The 16,158-nt window shown below is 41.1% G+C and overlaps 1 protein-coding gene across 9 annotated transcripts in view; it reads right to left on the minus strand.

Moving 5' to 3' along the window:
* The window catches only part of LOC105423925 (ELAV-like protein 3), a 41,173-nt gene that overhangs the window by 4,258 nt on the left and 20,757 nt on the right, over positions 1 to 16,158 (minus strand). For 3 of the 9 annotated variants that reach the window (XM_089079658.1, XM_089079661.1, XM_089079660.1), the window contains 5 exons: positions 8,286 to 8,521; positions 6,772 to 6,875; positions 6,070 to 6,223; positions 4,188 to 4,226; positions 2,371 to 2,629 (listed from right to left, as the gene is read on the minus strand). In XM_089079658.1, the coding sequence (XP_088935784.1) occupies positions 2,371 to 2,629; positions 4,188 to 4,226; positions 6,070 to 6,223; positions 6,772 to 6,875; positions 8,286 to 8,481 (752 nt within the window). In that variant the 5' untranslated portion in view covers positions 8,482 to 8,521. Of the gene's footprint in view, positions 1 to 2,370; positions 2,630 to 4,187; positions 4,227 to 6,069; positions 6,224 to 6,771; positions 6,876 to 8,285; positions 8,522 to 13,561; positions 14,533 to 16,158 lie in introns of those variants that run through there. The other 6 variants (XM_089079665.1, XM_089079662.1, XM_089079664.1 and 3 more) reach the window with 4 other exon arrangements.

Below are 16,158 nucleotides of genomic sequence, written 5' to 3' on the forward strand. Positions count from 1 at the left end.
AGTGCGTGTATCGTCTTCCTTCATACTAGCGAAAATTTGCAAATATACGTATAAATACTACGTAAATAGATATCGCTGTCGATAACCAACATCGTGACTTATGCGTATTATGTGGGAGGCTCGAAACGAAAGACAGATGATAACATGTGAGTGTCGGTGGTCCTTAATTCCGTAACTGATATTTGTCGTCAGGCGTTTGAACGATTACAAAAAAAAAAAATCTCCATGATAATTTTATAATAACACATGTATGAATTATTAAAAAAAACTTCTATATGATGACTTTAATAATTTGCTAAACAATATTGCAATATAATATAAAAATATTGCAAGCGTAACGACAGATATCGATATAGAAATATAAGGCTAGTGTATATGTTTTGCTCCTCCATGTGTTTCGAAACTGGCCAAAGATCAGCTTATATTTTTAAATAAAATTCTCAAATTTATATTATTTCATCTTTCTATATTCAATCGAGTAATGTAGTACAGAATATACATGTCTGTTTCGTGATATCTACTGATCACTGGCCTCGGAGATGAGAATAAAAAAAAAAAAATAAAAAAAAAAAAAGGAAAAACAGCACAAAAATCCGCGAAGAATCCGCGTAAACAATTATCAAAGAAACACAACGATAAATAAAGGAGGATCAGCCGACTTGCTTCTTTTTATTATGCGCAAAATTGGATGTTATCATGGATGTTATCGAGTGTAAATCTATTATTTCGTAAGGTCATGGAGCCCTGTGATCGCATCGGCCTTGACAGGTTGTTTCGTCGATATGCAAGTTTAATAGAAGTGTATCGATTGCGAGACGGAAAGACCTTTCTAAACGGAGTTAACGCGGATTCTTTGTGAATTGTCTGCGCTTCCAAACATTTTATATATTCTCACGAAATTTTTTTCGTCCCAACACAATATAATTTAAAGCATGGACTGAAAGTAATATTTATACGTTTCAAGTATATCGAAAGATATTTTCAGGATTAAATAAAAAACTGATGAAGCTACTCTTACATCAAACGTCGCCATTAACTGTCCCTCTCTTGTAACTAACAATAAGTAAGAATATGAAAAATACCGAAAAATTATCGTTTAAAAATAAAGGCAAAGGTCTAAGACATAAGTTCCGAAAATAACAGAGCGTGCACAGTCACAATTAAAAAAAATAAAAAAAAAAAAAGATACATTAGATGCATACATACTTTGAATTAGAATCGAATGATATCGAAGGAGGAGCTTTGTGCCGAACAATTCAATAAATGGAAGTAACGACAATTGTACTGCCATCAATTGATCGATCGATCAATATAAATAATTAAATCGATATTTGATTTTATAAACAGTTAAAAAGCGTGTAATAAAACAAGACAAATAGATTCTATTATCTTATTTGAGATTTTTTTTGTCATTTTATTTAATGTAATAATTACTACCAATATGTCTTTTATATATATATATATATATATATATATATATATATATATAAAACATTTTCTTATTTTCCTTTAAATTGTTATTTACTTGATATTTTATCAGGCTGCAATGACGAAGTATAATATTGCATAGTACCACGCATTTTCTGTGAAAAAAAGTTTATTTTCCTCGTTGTATTAAAAATAAAAAAAGACCATATATATATATATATATATATATATATATATATACTATATTTTGTGATACTAAGGTATCATTATAATAGCAGTCTCGAGCTTATATATGAACGATCGATCGATCTAATCAAATACTCGTGTTTACGCGATGTCTATGTCCGTGTGTATGTGTGTATGTGTCAAAAGAGAGAAGATAGAAGGGAAAAGACGAATAGTATACACTAGATAGTTAGAGATAGTTATTAGGTAGAAAAATAAACCAAATAAATAGACAATTGGATGGATAAACGGATGAACAAGGAGTGATTCACGGATAAGTAGATAAATAGCTCAATAGAGAGAACTCAACCCACGTAGCTAAAAAAAATGATCCAGACCGAAATTAATATCGATAGAGGAATAGAACTGAAAAGAAGGAGAAGCGGGAGGACGCCGTGCGGTCGATTCGTATTCGATTCTTTTCGATTTAAGTACATCCTCCTGGAGTCGTAACTTCCACAATCACGTCGACAAATCGTATCCCGCGCGACACCTTCCGACGGAGAAAGAAGAGAGAGAGAGAGAGAGAGAGAGAGAGAGAGAGAGAGAGAGAGAGAGAGAGAGTCCAACGAAAAGCTGTAGGGGTAGAAAGGTAGAAAGAAGCGGAGAGAGAGAGAGAGAGAGAGAGAGAGAGAGAGAGAGAGAGAGAGCAGAGGCGAAAAGTTAGAGAGAGATAGTGAAAATCCTTGGGTAGAGCGAGTAGAGGCGAGTAGGTACCTGGATAGTGGCGACAGTGGAATGTACCTGAAGCGGCCGGTCGGATGGTGGATCGGCCCGCCGAAGCGCCGCGTGGCCTGTGGTGCGAGATAGGCGGCCAACGGCGGTATCGCCTTGTTGTTGTTGCTGGGATTGTTGGCGAACTTGACGGTGATCGGCTCGGACGAGCCCTTCGGTATGGTGCCGTTCAGCTCCTGGATCGCCCGCTCGGCCTCGACGCGCTGGTCGAACCTTATGAAGCCGACGCCCTTCGACAGGCCTGTCGAGTGGTGCCGAGGTGATCGGCGAAACACACAAGATCGCATCTGGTTATTGCTGCCGACGCGCGACGCTAACGCTCGCCAAAACCGCGCCGGACGCTTCCGACTCCCGATTCTCTGAGGTTCCCATATTTTATTTCTTTTCTTTTCTTTTCTTTTCTTTTTTTTTTCCTGTTTCTTATTCGAGACTAGAGAGAGAGCCACGTCGGGAGAAGGCGAACAGCAAAAACGACGACTCAAAGCCGATTTGAAAAACTTTGTGCTGCTGACTGTTACCTTCGCATTTAAACTACCCTTCTCGACTCTAGTTAAAGTTCCTATACAACGATATCGGTCGGTTATCACTTCGTTGCACTCGATATAGAAATGCGTGTAAAACGGATCACATTTCACATAACGCGACGCATGATTTTCTGCGTTCCAAGTTTCATTGGAAACAGCGACAAATTGCGAGTGTAAATTGCTTATCTTTCGAAATGGCGGAAAGACTGGAGTACACGTCGCACTAACTCGAGAAACGCTAATTATTTTATATTCTTATTTTATTTTCTCTTTCTTAGATAGAGACGCAAAGCGAGTGGTTCGGTGCGCGCAGATTCGTTTCTTTACAAACATACCGACGATGCCTTGTCGGATGGACGTCTTTTTGTCTTTCTTTCGATTTTCCACGTTGCCTTTAATCTATTCGTCATTTTGCAATTTATTGTCGATTAATAACGGGTAAACAGGAACGAAAAAGAGAGTGAGAAAGTGAGAGAATAAAGAAAAAAAAAATAAGATAAAGAGAGTGAGTATATTCTCGATCGCGGAAACAAATCAATATAATCAAGAAATCGTAATAGCAAATCATAACCATAACGAATGACAAAAAGCGTAAAGAAACAAAAATGGCGCTCGGGAGGAATACTGGATGCGCGCATCATCTGTCGTTGCACGACAAGGACAGAGATGCAATTTTTCTCTCATCTTCTCCCCTTATATTCCGTGGTTCTAAAACTTCGTATTCTAGATTCTGTAGAATTGCATACTAAAAAATGCAAATCATTTCACACAACGTTAAACTGCATATTTAATACCGATTTTTACTGATTTTCGATTTCACTTATCAATTTTGCAATGAGAAGCCAAATTAAGTGATATAAGTTCACCGATGTAGATTATACGACAATAAAATTTCAAAGTCTTTTGTCGGCACTCGTCGGAATTACAAATTAATTTTAATAAAATATCGCCGTTACTGAATAAAAAACGGACGAAGACATTAACTCGATGCGATTACAAATTGCATTTTTAATTTCGTGCGAGGCTTGATTACATCGCGAAGAAAAACTGTTCGTAACAACTACGTTGTGTTTTATTTAACAACGACGACGACATTGACGAAGTATACACGTAGGAAAAAAAAAAAAAAAAAAAAAAAAAGAAAAAAAAGGAAAAAACCCGAGATCGCGCAGACGAGAGACGCGCGCGCATCACAGACCGAAAGAAATGGCTGCTTTTCATTTCAGCTAGAGGACGTAATGAGGGAAAAGAAAAAGAGATTTGTGATTTACGTACCGGGCAAATTGTCTCCGCCGCCGGTCACAAACTGTCGTACTAAACAGAAACGGAAAAAATCATATCTCGTTAAAATCCAACTGGCAGCACACGCGATTCGCTCGCCCCTGTGATACGGGTGGCGGTTTCGGGGGGATGATAAAACGTGTTTAAAACGTGCGATAAAACGAAGCAGAGGAATTTAATAAAAGAAAGAACAGAAAAAAAAAATAAAAGCAACGAGTCTCGTGTTGGTCATCGATTCAAAAAAATTCATTTCTTAAAAAATGAGAGACACATCCGTAACTTTAACATGACAATTTGAGAAATTTTATCATCCACGAAATTGTTTACGAACAAGACAATTCGAAAATTTTATTAGTAAAAAGCAAGAATCTAGACTAAATAGTGAAAATAATTCATATTTAGTATTTTGGTAGGATATTGCGATCATCTTTCTTTGTGTTCATATGCAAATAATATAGAAAAAAAAAGAAAAAGTTATACATGTACTATGAAACCAAAAAACTATAGAAAATTGTGTGTAAGTCGCTAATATTGTAAACAAATATCTTTTTTTTTGTTATTTCAATGCTTCTTATCATCGCCGAATTGATATTCGTTGCTTTCGCATCTAATGCTTCGCGTGATAATGAAAAAACGATAATTATCGTTTTACGACAAAATAAAAAAAATTGTGACGAGCATACAAGGGGCGAGCGGACTTCGTGTAAATTACGCTATTTCAGATCTCCTTAATCATATAAAAAGCGTGAGCGTCAAAAGAGGAAAAATTCGGCGTATCGCGCGTGTTCACTTTTGCGGATGGGAGGAAAAAGCGACATTGGACAAACCTAAGTCCTAGGAGGGAAAAAAACGAAGCAAGCCTGGTGATGATAATAGGAGGATGATAATGATAATAATAATGATGATGATGATAATGATAATGATAATGATAATGATGATGATGATGATGATGATGATGATGATGATGATGATGATGATGATGATGATGATGATGATGATGATGATGACGTGATAGGTGTATCGGAATGAAGGATGGAACTGAAAAGTGAGCACAGTAAGGAAACACGAAATTAAGATCGAGGTGGAGGCCATGAGGCTTCTTGTGCGTGCAACTGGGCTGGCCAGGAAGGGGCATTTGCAATAAATAAACCAAAGACGCAAATGAAATCCAATTCGGGGAGGTTCGTACATTAAAATGCGAGAGACACTTGCGCGACACTTGGAACTGTCATCATCGTCGTCGGTATTATAGCTCCCCTCGAGAACGAAGTTGCGTGTATATGCGAAGCTGTATACTGTACTCGTGAAAAAACGTTGCTCTTCGTGCACATCGAATGAGGAAACGTGTGGAAAAGTGTGTACAGGCGAAAGAAAACATAATGAAGTGAAACTGATACGATCTCGTTCGCTCAATAGAATATTTATCATTGTTGCTTCAACGAGCTACTCTTACTCGCACTTTCGTTATCGTTATCGTTCATGGCGCACCGACCCACCCTATAAACGGACACTAACCCCATGGCCTACGCACCTGTGATCTGGATGTATCGAGTTTTATTTAAACGAGATCACCGGAGATTTCCGATTTTGTCGCTGTCTTAAAATAATAGCTTTCTCGTACATTGACTTCGTATTGCAAAGTTCGTTTTAACGCGATTAGAGACAAGCCAGATAAATCGGATCGAAGTCGACTAAGTGAAAATATTTTCAATCATGTCCATGAGACGATTCGTCGGACAATTCGTAGGCAATTCACTTCGCGTCGTCGGAAAGATCGACAAGCGGTCAATTTTACTCGAATATCGTGACGGATGATTCACCGCGGTTCAAGCTCGCGAAGAATATCGACAGACGGACTTGGGTGCGGACCACTTACCGGTGATGTTGTCGCACAATATCCGCGACGTGATAATTCTGCCGTAAGGACTGAACAGATTCTCCAGATCTTGCTGCGCCATATTTTTCGGCAAGCCGCTGACGTACAGATTTGCGCCTTTGATCGCCTCGCTGCTCGGTCTCGCGTACGACACCTAGAAAAAGAAGGATAATCGCGTTCCGAAAAGTATTCTCTTTCCCCGAAAAATACTTGCCGAGTCATCCGATAATGAAAATAAAAAAAAAAAAAAAATAAATAAAAAAAAACGAGCTCAACACCGCCGTTATCGAGGTACTTGATATTCATCGAATGAGGAAAACGTTAAAAAAAAAAGGGGGGGGAGAAAAAACATGCCTATGCGATAATCATCGCTTTATTCTTGTTCGCGCGCGATAAAACCCGCCCGAATCCAGGCCAACCTATTTATATTGCTGCATTGCCGCCATACATGTTCGCGTAGATGCATTTAGCATTCTCGAAATCGAATAGAAACGCTTTGCAAGGTAGTCCTCGGAAATGCCGGACTGCCAATGTCAAATATTGATAACAGTAATTATATCTTGACGTTTCTTCGTGATCTCGGATGAAAGAAAAAAATGATGGTTCGGCTTGCAGCAAATAATTTCGTTGTATTATAAGGATCGAAAGGGGGAACGAATGATGAGCAAAAGCTTCTAAAGAACTGCATTGCGGGTTACTCACCTTGATGGTTTTGTTCTGTAAACGAAGACCATTGAGCGTGTTTATAGCCTTTTCGGCATCTTCAGGCCGGTGATAGTTAACAAAACCATAACCCAAACTCTGACCTGCAAAAATACGCAGATGATTATCATGTGTCGAGATCAGATTTCTTTAAAAAAAAAAAAAAAATCATAAACCGCATCACGTGGCCAAAGAATGAGTCGCTTTAGACAGTTCATTGACTTCTTGATAATGATTAACTACGTCGGCATTATGAAATTTTGTTCATGTCTGTATTTATCTGCCGATTAGAGAATAATCGCATCAAAATGGTAGTTGAACGTCCAGTGCCAACTTTAATTTCCCGATATACGTCCCGGAATCAATTTTATGAATGGCGTAGTGGCAAATATATCAACGAGCACTTGGCGAAATGCCTGGAACCGGCAGAACCACGAAAATATACGATTGGATTATTCTTCAAGAAAATAATTTCGTATTTAATTATCTTAACGCCAAAAGACGAAGTTAATTTGATCAATATGGATATTTTAATCAAGTCACTTTGTCAGTTTTCATAATTTAGAACGTAAATTAAATTTAGGAAAACTTCTAATTTGACGGAATTAAGATGAATTAATTCGCGAGAAAGAGAGAGAGAGGCGCAGAGGTATAGTAATTGCATTTTCCAATAAAATGAAGAAAGAAATTGCTCCGAACTGTCACGAACGACGTGGCACGAGGTGGAGAACTGTCACGAACTACGTGATACGGTACTGCCGCGAGATGAGGCCGCGAGCATAAAGCGGCAAATCTTCAAACCAAATGCCGCCCCCGCTCTCGCTCTTCGCGGCGGCGGCGGCGGCGGCTCGAAATAGCGCCGCAACGTCTATACACGTGCTCGTCGCCGCCACTGCACGAAATATACTCGGCGTGCACGTACCCGAATTACGCTGGATTACGCATACATTATGGCGATACGGACGGATTGGCGCCAAATGTAAATGTAAAGTCAGACTTATAAGTCAGAAATGAAATCGCGGGCGTTCGTTATGAAAAACGGAGGAGTTACTCAAGTGTGCTACTTGAGCCCCTCAAAGTAATTTAACTTCACGAGAAAGCAGAGCAAAATTGATTATAATCTAATCGTAGGCTCTAAAATTAGGAAATTTATGAAAAGTGGAATTCTTCAATTTGACTTCTGAAAGGCTTCTGATAAGTTTATGATAAGAAAAAGAAAAAGAGAAAAATTTTTTTCCAAAAAAAAGTCATAAAATTTATTTTTCCAATAAAATCATTTTTTGTGAAGTTATTTTTTAATCATTGATTTAACTTTGGCCTAATCACATTAAATTGTTTGACTAAAGCAAATAAAATGTTTAATTGTCGCTAAGCTGATGTTCACATATCGTAATTTATACATTTTGAAATTAGATTTAGACACTAGCCCTAAAGCAAACGACTTGTTTGACATTTGCCGAATCTCGAATCTAAGCGCTTAATGCGAAAAGAAAGGATAGGAATGCTGATCTTACCGCTGAGCTTATCACGGATTAGCTTGCAGCTCTCGACTTCGCCTATACTGGAGAACAGAGAACGAATCTCATCCTGTGTCATGCTCTGCGGCAAATAGTTTACTATGAGATTCGTCTTTGATTCCTCCTGCGAGGTCTGTCCGAGAGTGGATCCTCCATTTTGTTGTACGACTGTGTCCATTCCGTTCGCCATCATTGCAATCCTCTAATGAGTCGTCCCTAACTATGTACGAAATCTGCGAACAAAATACATACAGGTTGCATTACTCTTGTACTAATAAATAATTGCAATTACACAATGATCGATGAGATCCGTTTTCGTGTTAAAAATCTCTATTGTTAGAATTAAATACAGTATGAGATTTTTGAATAATTATCACACATCGTGTCGGTCTGCATACACTTTCCTAAGATGTTAAAATAAATTTGAGAAAATTTCACTTTGAAAGCACAGCAAATACGAGTTATGTCGCAAGACGATGGAAGAAACTGGCATCGATGTAAACACGAAATATCGAAGGACGTAAAAACGCGTGGTAACCAAAACAATGATGCACAAGACGATCCTTGACGTTTGAAAGCTAAAGTCCAAGTGGCTTCGGTTTCTTATACCGTAAACTCGAAAGAACAAAAATAAATTAACATTGAGTCTTTTGACTGTAAAAAGTGGCTTTATTGTGGCGTAACGCGAAACTGATACGAATCTGAATTTTACATTTCTAAGAAATATAATTATTATATAAGATATATAAGATATGAGAAAATAAATTTTAATCTACAATTAATTAAAAAACGCTTCTTAGTTCGTTATTAAAAGAAATACTTTATTCATCGCAAGTATACTTTATATTATACGCTAGAAAGATCGATTTAAAATTGCGAATATTGCAGACGAAGAATAAAAAAAAAAAAAAAAAAAAGAATCTGTAATGTTCGCGATTCGATCGTGTAATCCGAACAATGACTTTTCAAACACAGTACGAAAGGGACAAGCGGCGATTGGGAGAACTTTGGGGTAACGTCCGATACGTCCGAACTCGAATAATTTAAAGGGGCCGACGACCCCCGTTGTCATTTAAAGGGCTGGAGAGACCCTCTCATCTCCAAACTATGAAGGCACATCGAGTACTGTACAAGCCTATATATGTGGTGTCCAAAGCATGAAAAATAAAGATCTGCGTTTATTAATTATCTCTTAATACCAGGAACTTTTTATAATAAAGTTCAGAGACTTGATTAATAAATTAGTCGACGCGTGAAGCGAGAAGTGAATCGGGCAAGATCGCTAGTTTTCAACAAACATAAATACTACGTTCACCGACACGGAACGTAAAAACAAGAAACGCTACCTGAATTACCCGCTGCACTTCTGGCGTGAATAAATTATGAATGCGATTACAGGCAGATAGTCGACCTCATTACCGACTCTCCAAGTAGAGAGGCAATTAAGTCAGAATTATATGCGTAATTAAAAATGGAGCGACGCTACAAACGACAAAGCTACATTAGTGAGAGAACATCGGGATAAATTTGTTTTTAGCGAAATATACCTATTTGCGGCTATTTATTTAAAACAGGACTTTTAATTCCAACTTTTTCCGGTTGTACGCTCGATTCTCCACCAGGAAAATTTGTGCAAGAAGTATCGCGATCGGATTGGCCAAGAGGAAACGTATTCCTGAATACGAGATTAGGAATGAACCGGCGAACTCTTTCGCGCGGAACACCCGGTACACGCGCGGAGCGCAAAGGGAGAAACAAGAGCGAAAGAGGCAGAGCGAGGAAGAGGAATTATGTGTGGCCGTCGCTACCGTAGGGTGCCACCGCGGTGTTCACGGTTACGGTAGGCGAGTACACACACACAGCTGCGATGACGCATTTATCAGTCGGCACGAGCCACCGACTCGTACATTTTTCTTCTCTCTCACTCTCTCTCTTTTTTTTTACGTAGACTCCCCTCTCGCCACACGCGTTCATTCTCCGATCTCTCTCTCTCTCTCTCTCTCTCTCTCTCTCTCTCTCTCTCTCTCTCTCTCTCTCTCTCTCTCTCTCTCTCCTTTCCCTTCTTTACGGTTTAGAGCATCAGCTGTCCTTTAGGGCCTTCCCTGCGTGACCCCTGCACGCCGCCGCCACCACTCTCGTGGTGGTCGCCACCCTAAAAATCGAACTGTCCGCGATGCCCGCGGGGTAACAGACAGCTTTTATTACGGCCGGCCCTCGAGCTTCCGAGACGGACTGGTCGGTGCGTCCGGCCGTCGTGTATTGAAAAATATACGTGCGATTGCACAGGACAGTGATACGTCATATTTCCCTTGCTCGTGACACACATTGAATGCAATGGTGATTAGCGCGCGATCGGACCTCCTTAATTTACGTGTACGTTAGCTCGAGCGATACATTTACGTTACGAGGGTTAGACGCACACCGTCCGATATGAGATAGATACGAGAGCCGACGCACATGTGCGACAAATGGCACATGTTTTTCGCACGTCGTTTTTTTCATCAACTCTGAAAGGTAAACGGTTCGATGTGCCAGTCATCATTCCTTAAATTCTTGGCGGTATTTCAAACAATTTAGTTTTTAAGCGAGAATCATAAATGGATAAATCTTGCAGAGTAAGGCTCATATTTAAAAACAGAGAAAAGATTGATAAATGCATCTATTTTTACTCGGCAGAAGATCCTATCTTGCTCGAACAAACATTAAATTTTGGCAAAGATTAAGCACAATGCACAATGAACGCCAGTATAAGATAGAGCTATACTTGTGTCTAGTGTGCGTTACACGTTCCATCTTTATTCCTAATTTTAACTTCCAAACTTTATTAATTTATTTAATATTAATATTAAATTTATAATATTTACTCCTCATATCTCCTTCATTCATGTGCGCGCGATCTTTTAATATCCAAAACGAAACAAGCTCTAAATAGAGCACATATGGATGAAATATCACAGATAAAAAAATCGAGGCTGGATTTCATTCCATTTCACACGGTGACGAATCTACGAAAAAGAAAGCGTGAAAATAGCGCAAAAATCGAAAGAGAGAGAAAAAGGATAGCCGCTGATTATTCCCTCGTGTCCCCTTTGTTTACGAACGCAAGGCGATAAAAGCGCCGCTCGCAGGAGGCAGAAAAGTCGCGGTGCGCTTTATCGCAGCCCGGCAATCTTCCTCGGTATCGATCTGCGTGTAGCGTTGTTCGCCATCGCGATATATTTTCGGATCTGACAATGCCGAAGGCGGGAGAGAACCACCATCGTGGCCGAGCTGACTGACATCGTCGCGCGAAGGGAAAGCATATCGCTCTGACTTTCGAATCCTCCGTTTCATTGTCATCACAAGGATAACAACAGAACACAGGACGCGTGCACGTCGAGGAAGAACAGTGGGGAAGGGGGATGATCGAATGGGATGGAGCGACCCTTGACAAAACTTCAAACATAACGAGGATGTCCTTATCCAATAAGAGATTAAAAATTTCACTAATGAAAGAAATTGTTGATAAAAAAAAAAAACCTTCATTTTTTTTATGATTTAATTTGGAATTTAATAATGTTGGAATATAATAATTCGGAATGGTCTGAAAAAAGATTCAGATTCGCACGAGGCTGTTACGTTCGCTCTAATGTCTTCGTATAAACTTTTTCACATTTATGGAATTCGATTGATTTTCTTAGATAAATGATCGGGCTAAATCGTGGTCTCTTAGATTAATTTGTCGTATGACAAAATTAAATATCATCGTGATTCGTTACAAGAGAGAACAATTTTAGAAATAATTTAATAATAATTGGTTTGGATGGTCGACAGAGCGGTACTCAAATCTGTATAGATCTAGCATTGAGAGAGTGTTATGTACATTATACATTCGAATTAAGTGCATTTTGAATTGATGATAAATGGGAATGATATATGTACGTGTAGAATGGATGTTATATAATTTCGCAAGTTTAATAAGTTTATAGAAAATCAAGATAATATACTTATAAACGTAATTTTCGCGAATTAAAGTACAAAAGAGAGAGAAAGAGAAAAACAGATATTCGACGAGTTATTTCGAAACAGTCCGGGACTGACTATCGATCTGGCGAAATCGATAGAACGGAAATACCGCTTTATTCTGGTAAAATGCTAACTCTGTTATTTTAATTTAGCGATGCATATGTGTCACAAGGTAGCAACGCTTAATTGTTTTCAATTATCATACAAAATTTCACATTTTCCCTGCTCGAGATCTCGAAATTACATTTCCCATTTCAATATCGCTACATAATTCAAGTCTAACAATTACGAAAGTATAATCGTCGATTTCCGGCGATCCGAATTTGAGAAGAGAAACGCGCTTGATGAACCATCGGAATTGTCAATTTCGAGAACGGGAAAAAACTGGAGAAAAAAGCTTTCTTCGCAAGAAGAGAATCGGGAATGCTGCGGGAATGTGTGTTAAACGGCCCAACGAGCAATCGGGCCTGGTCGGACGGTGATTTCGCGGGTTAAAGTTCGATTTACACGTATATGTCGCGAGATACGATCTTCGGTCGGTGGCCAGGTGGCCATGGCGACGGATCGTGAAAATCGCGTGGCCGGGGCCGATCAATACGAGCTCCTCGGTCCCTGTGTGCCTCGCGCTCTCTCGCTCGCTCGCCCAACGCTCCGTGAGAGCCCCCGTCCCTGTCGTCGCACCGCCGCCCCTGCGCGGTGTTTCCGAGGGAGACCCCTCCCGCGCGTATGCCCCTTCGACGCGCGAAAAAGTGGCTCGCATTTACGCGTATACGCAAGTACGTGCGCGCATGTAAACGCAACAGGGAGGGAGTGAAGTAAAGCGCGCGCGCGCGCGCGCGAGAGAGAGAGAGAGACGCAGTCGTCGAAAGAACGCGACGCGCGAATTACGCACGTATACATGTATGGACGGACAGACGGACCGAGGGGGTCGGGAACAAAGGCGACGAAAGACGCGGTGACACGTGCTCTCGAGACGCGTCGGAAACGCGAGGCGGCGACGACGACGACGGTGGAGGCGACAAGTACGCGTCAGCCTTATCTCTTTCCGCCCCTATCGGCGGAATCGACTGTGTTCCCTTCTCTCTCTCTCTCTCTCTCTCTCTATTTCTTTCTCTCTCTCTCTCTATTCGCCGAATCGATTCACTCCGCCGGGAGTCCTCCTGGCATGCTCTTCTCCTTTCTCGCTCGCGCTCCCGCGACCACCCCCCCCATCCATCCGAACGCCGAACTTTACGCAATGACATGGATTATTTGCTTTTCTGAGATACCTGTTACTTTCTTCTCCGTTATCTCCCTTTTGCCCTTCTCTTCCCGAGTGTGCCTATCACTCCTCTGCCTGTGTGTCGCACGCGAAACCGAGCACCGTGCGAGCGGTCAGCCCCCTCGCGCGAGCCTCCGCCTCCGGCTCCCTACGTTTTACACCGCTCTCACCTTCGCTAATGTGCACTGTTATCACGCTACTGCTCTCGCACCACCGCCCGGAATAGAAGGGGAAATCAATGAAAGTAAAGTACGACGCGAGCGCTCGTAAACCGGCATTTATGCACACCGCCTGATCACCGTCCTCGGTGCACTTGGTGACGACGAGCGACGGTCGCGTATCGACATCGAACACGGCGGTGGCTGGTGATTTCGGCGTAGAGACCCGAAGACGCGAAGGGAGAACGAGAGCGTGAGGGTGGTGGTGGGAGAGGAGGTGGCGGGCCGAGGGAGGAGAGAACGACGAACACAGAACGGCCCGGCGGTGAGAGAGGGTACACAGCGATTTTTGTGCGGGTGATGTACACGCGCGCAAGGTATGCGACGATACGGCGGGACGGAAAAAGGGATACGGAAGGGTTCGCGATATCGAGAGAGAAATTAAAGCTTGAAACACTAGACTAAGAAAACGGAAAGAACAACACGACGCGGGCGGAGGCTGCCTAGAGACTGAGCGCCTCGCACGTCTCGAAGCGGCTTCCGATCACTCGGCCTTCCGCGGCTCGCAGCCATTCGGCCATCCTCGGCCGGCCTCGGCTGCCCTCGGGCGCGCTCGGGCCCACGCTCGACTCGCGCGCTCGCGCCCACCGTTCGCCGACGCCACGCCACGCCACGCCGCGCCAGCGTAACGCGAACCCCTTCTTCGTACACACACGTTCGTGATTCGCCCTGGCACACACGCACAGGAACTGCGCGCGCGGAGGGGGGGAAAAGCTCGCCGATCGAAGTTACATGCTAATAAGCTAGGGATACGCGTACACCCCCGAAATTTGCAAATCACTCGGACTTATCGATCGACCGACCTGGACGAGGAAAATCGGGTCTGACGCGATCTCGATTCGTTTTTCGCGAGTATCCGCGCATCCCTGTTTAATAATAACTCGCGCGCGGATACATCATCGAAGTAACTCACTTGCTTGCACACGGAACTGGCGGTTTTCGGCGAATCGATTGAATCACCGAAACGAGTTCCGTAGGAAATATCGCATTTTCCCGGATGCAACTTTTGCGGATATAATTTACAGACAGAAAGAAACAGGACAAATATAAGATGTGAAATTCCTAACAAGGAGAACAGAATTTATCAATTAATGCGGTCGATGAATGTCATACGTAAGAGGCGATGCGTACGATTGAAAATAGAAGTTGGACATATTCGCTAATAAGTCAAGAATATATTATATTATGTGATAATAACGCGAAAATACAACTCTCGATTACGGTTAACCTGTAATTATCGATCACACAATTTTTGCTCAAAGAATTTGAAGAGCGTCAACTCGAGAGATGATGAAGAGTCGCTGTAAAAAAGATCGGAAGTACTGACGCAGGAAGCGTCGAAAAGGACCGCTGCAGGAAGTCAGGAGCGCTGGTGCAGGAGGCTGCAGAGAGTCGCTGCAGGAAAATTGTGAGCGCAGAAGTGGCGGGGAGTTTTTGTAAAAAATCTAGGGCGCGCTTTTTCCCTTTTTAAATAACATAAATGCTCCAAAGAACCCACTAAATGTGTAGCGTCTTTCTCTCCCCTTGTGGGAGTATTGTCCAAAAGCTCCGAAAAGCTCGCAATCGCTCCGAAGAGCCCACTTTCGTAATCATTCCGAAGAGTCCGTTTTTGTAATACTTCTTTTCCGAAAAATTCAAAAGAAAGTTCACTTATAACTTAATACTGAAATCACTTAAGTTAAAATAATTGTCGCGGTAAAATCTTGAAAAATTAAGTGATAATTGAAAAATTAAGAATATTGCAAATTTCATTACACGTTTGTACAGAACGAGAGTAATCTGGAGGATCAATAAAATAAAAAAAAAAAAATATTTTAAATTCATATTACCAAGCGAGATGCCCCTTAACAACAAGCAATGTACAGCTGGAAAAGAAATGTCCAGTCATGCCTTTTTTAAAATTTTTTTAAAGAATATGTATGTCGACGTAGAAATTAAGAAAATTTTTTTTATCGCGTGAAGAAAATCTATGTTCAATTGCGATTCAGTTCTTTCCGATTCAGTTTCATCAACCTAATTCTACGTAAAAGGAAGATGTGTACTTGAAATCTCAAGTTGCGTTACCCCTCGGCACCGTAACCGGCTCTTCAAGGTTTTTGACCCTCGACTCACTACCATATCGTATCGAGATAAGGGTCTCCCTCTCGCCTCTTATATTATGTCCGTATTCGATCGCAACTTCGCGGAAAACCGCAACCTACACCGTCTATAAAAAAGAATCATTCGTTATATATACACACACTGGAAGATGTGTCAGGAGTTCTATTTGAAAATATCATTTTAACTGCAGAATTAGCGATATATTCGTCTTTTATATAAATATATTTTAGAAAGTTATATAATTAGAGGAAAAGATATGAGACATGTCAACTGATGATGATAATCA

Source organism: Pogonomyrmex barbatus, unplaced genomic scaffold (assembly GCF_055798465.1).
Source record: "Pogonomyrmex barbatus isolate J1 unplaced genomic scaffold, ASM5579846v1 scaffold3, whole genome shotgun sequence".
In the NCBI taxonomy this organism is placed as follows: Eukaryota; Metazoa; Arthropoda; class Insecta; order Hymenoptera; family Formicidae; genus Pogonomyrmex; species Pogonomyrmex barbatus.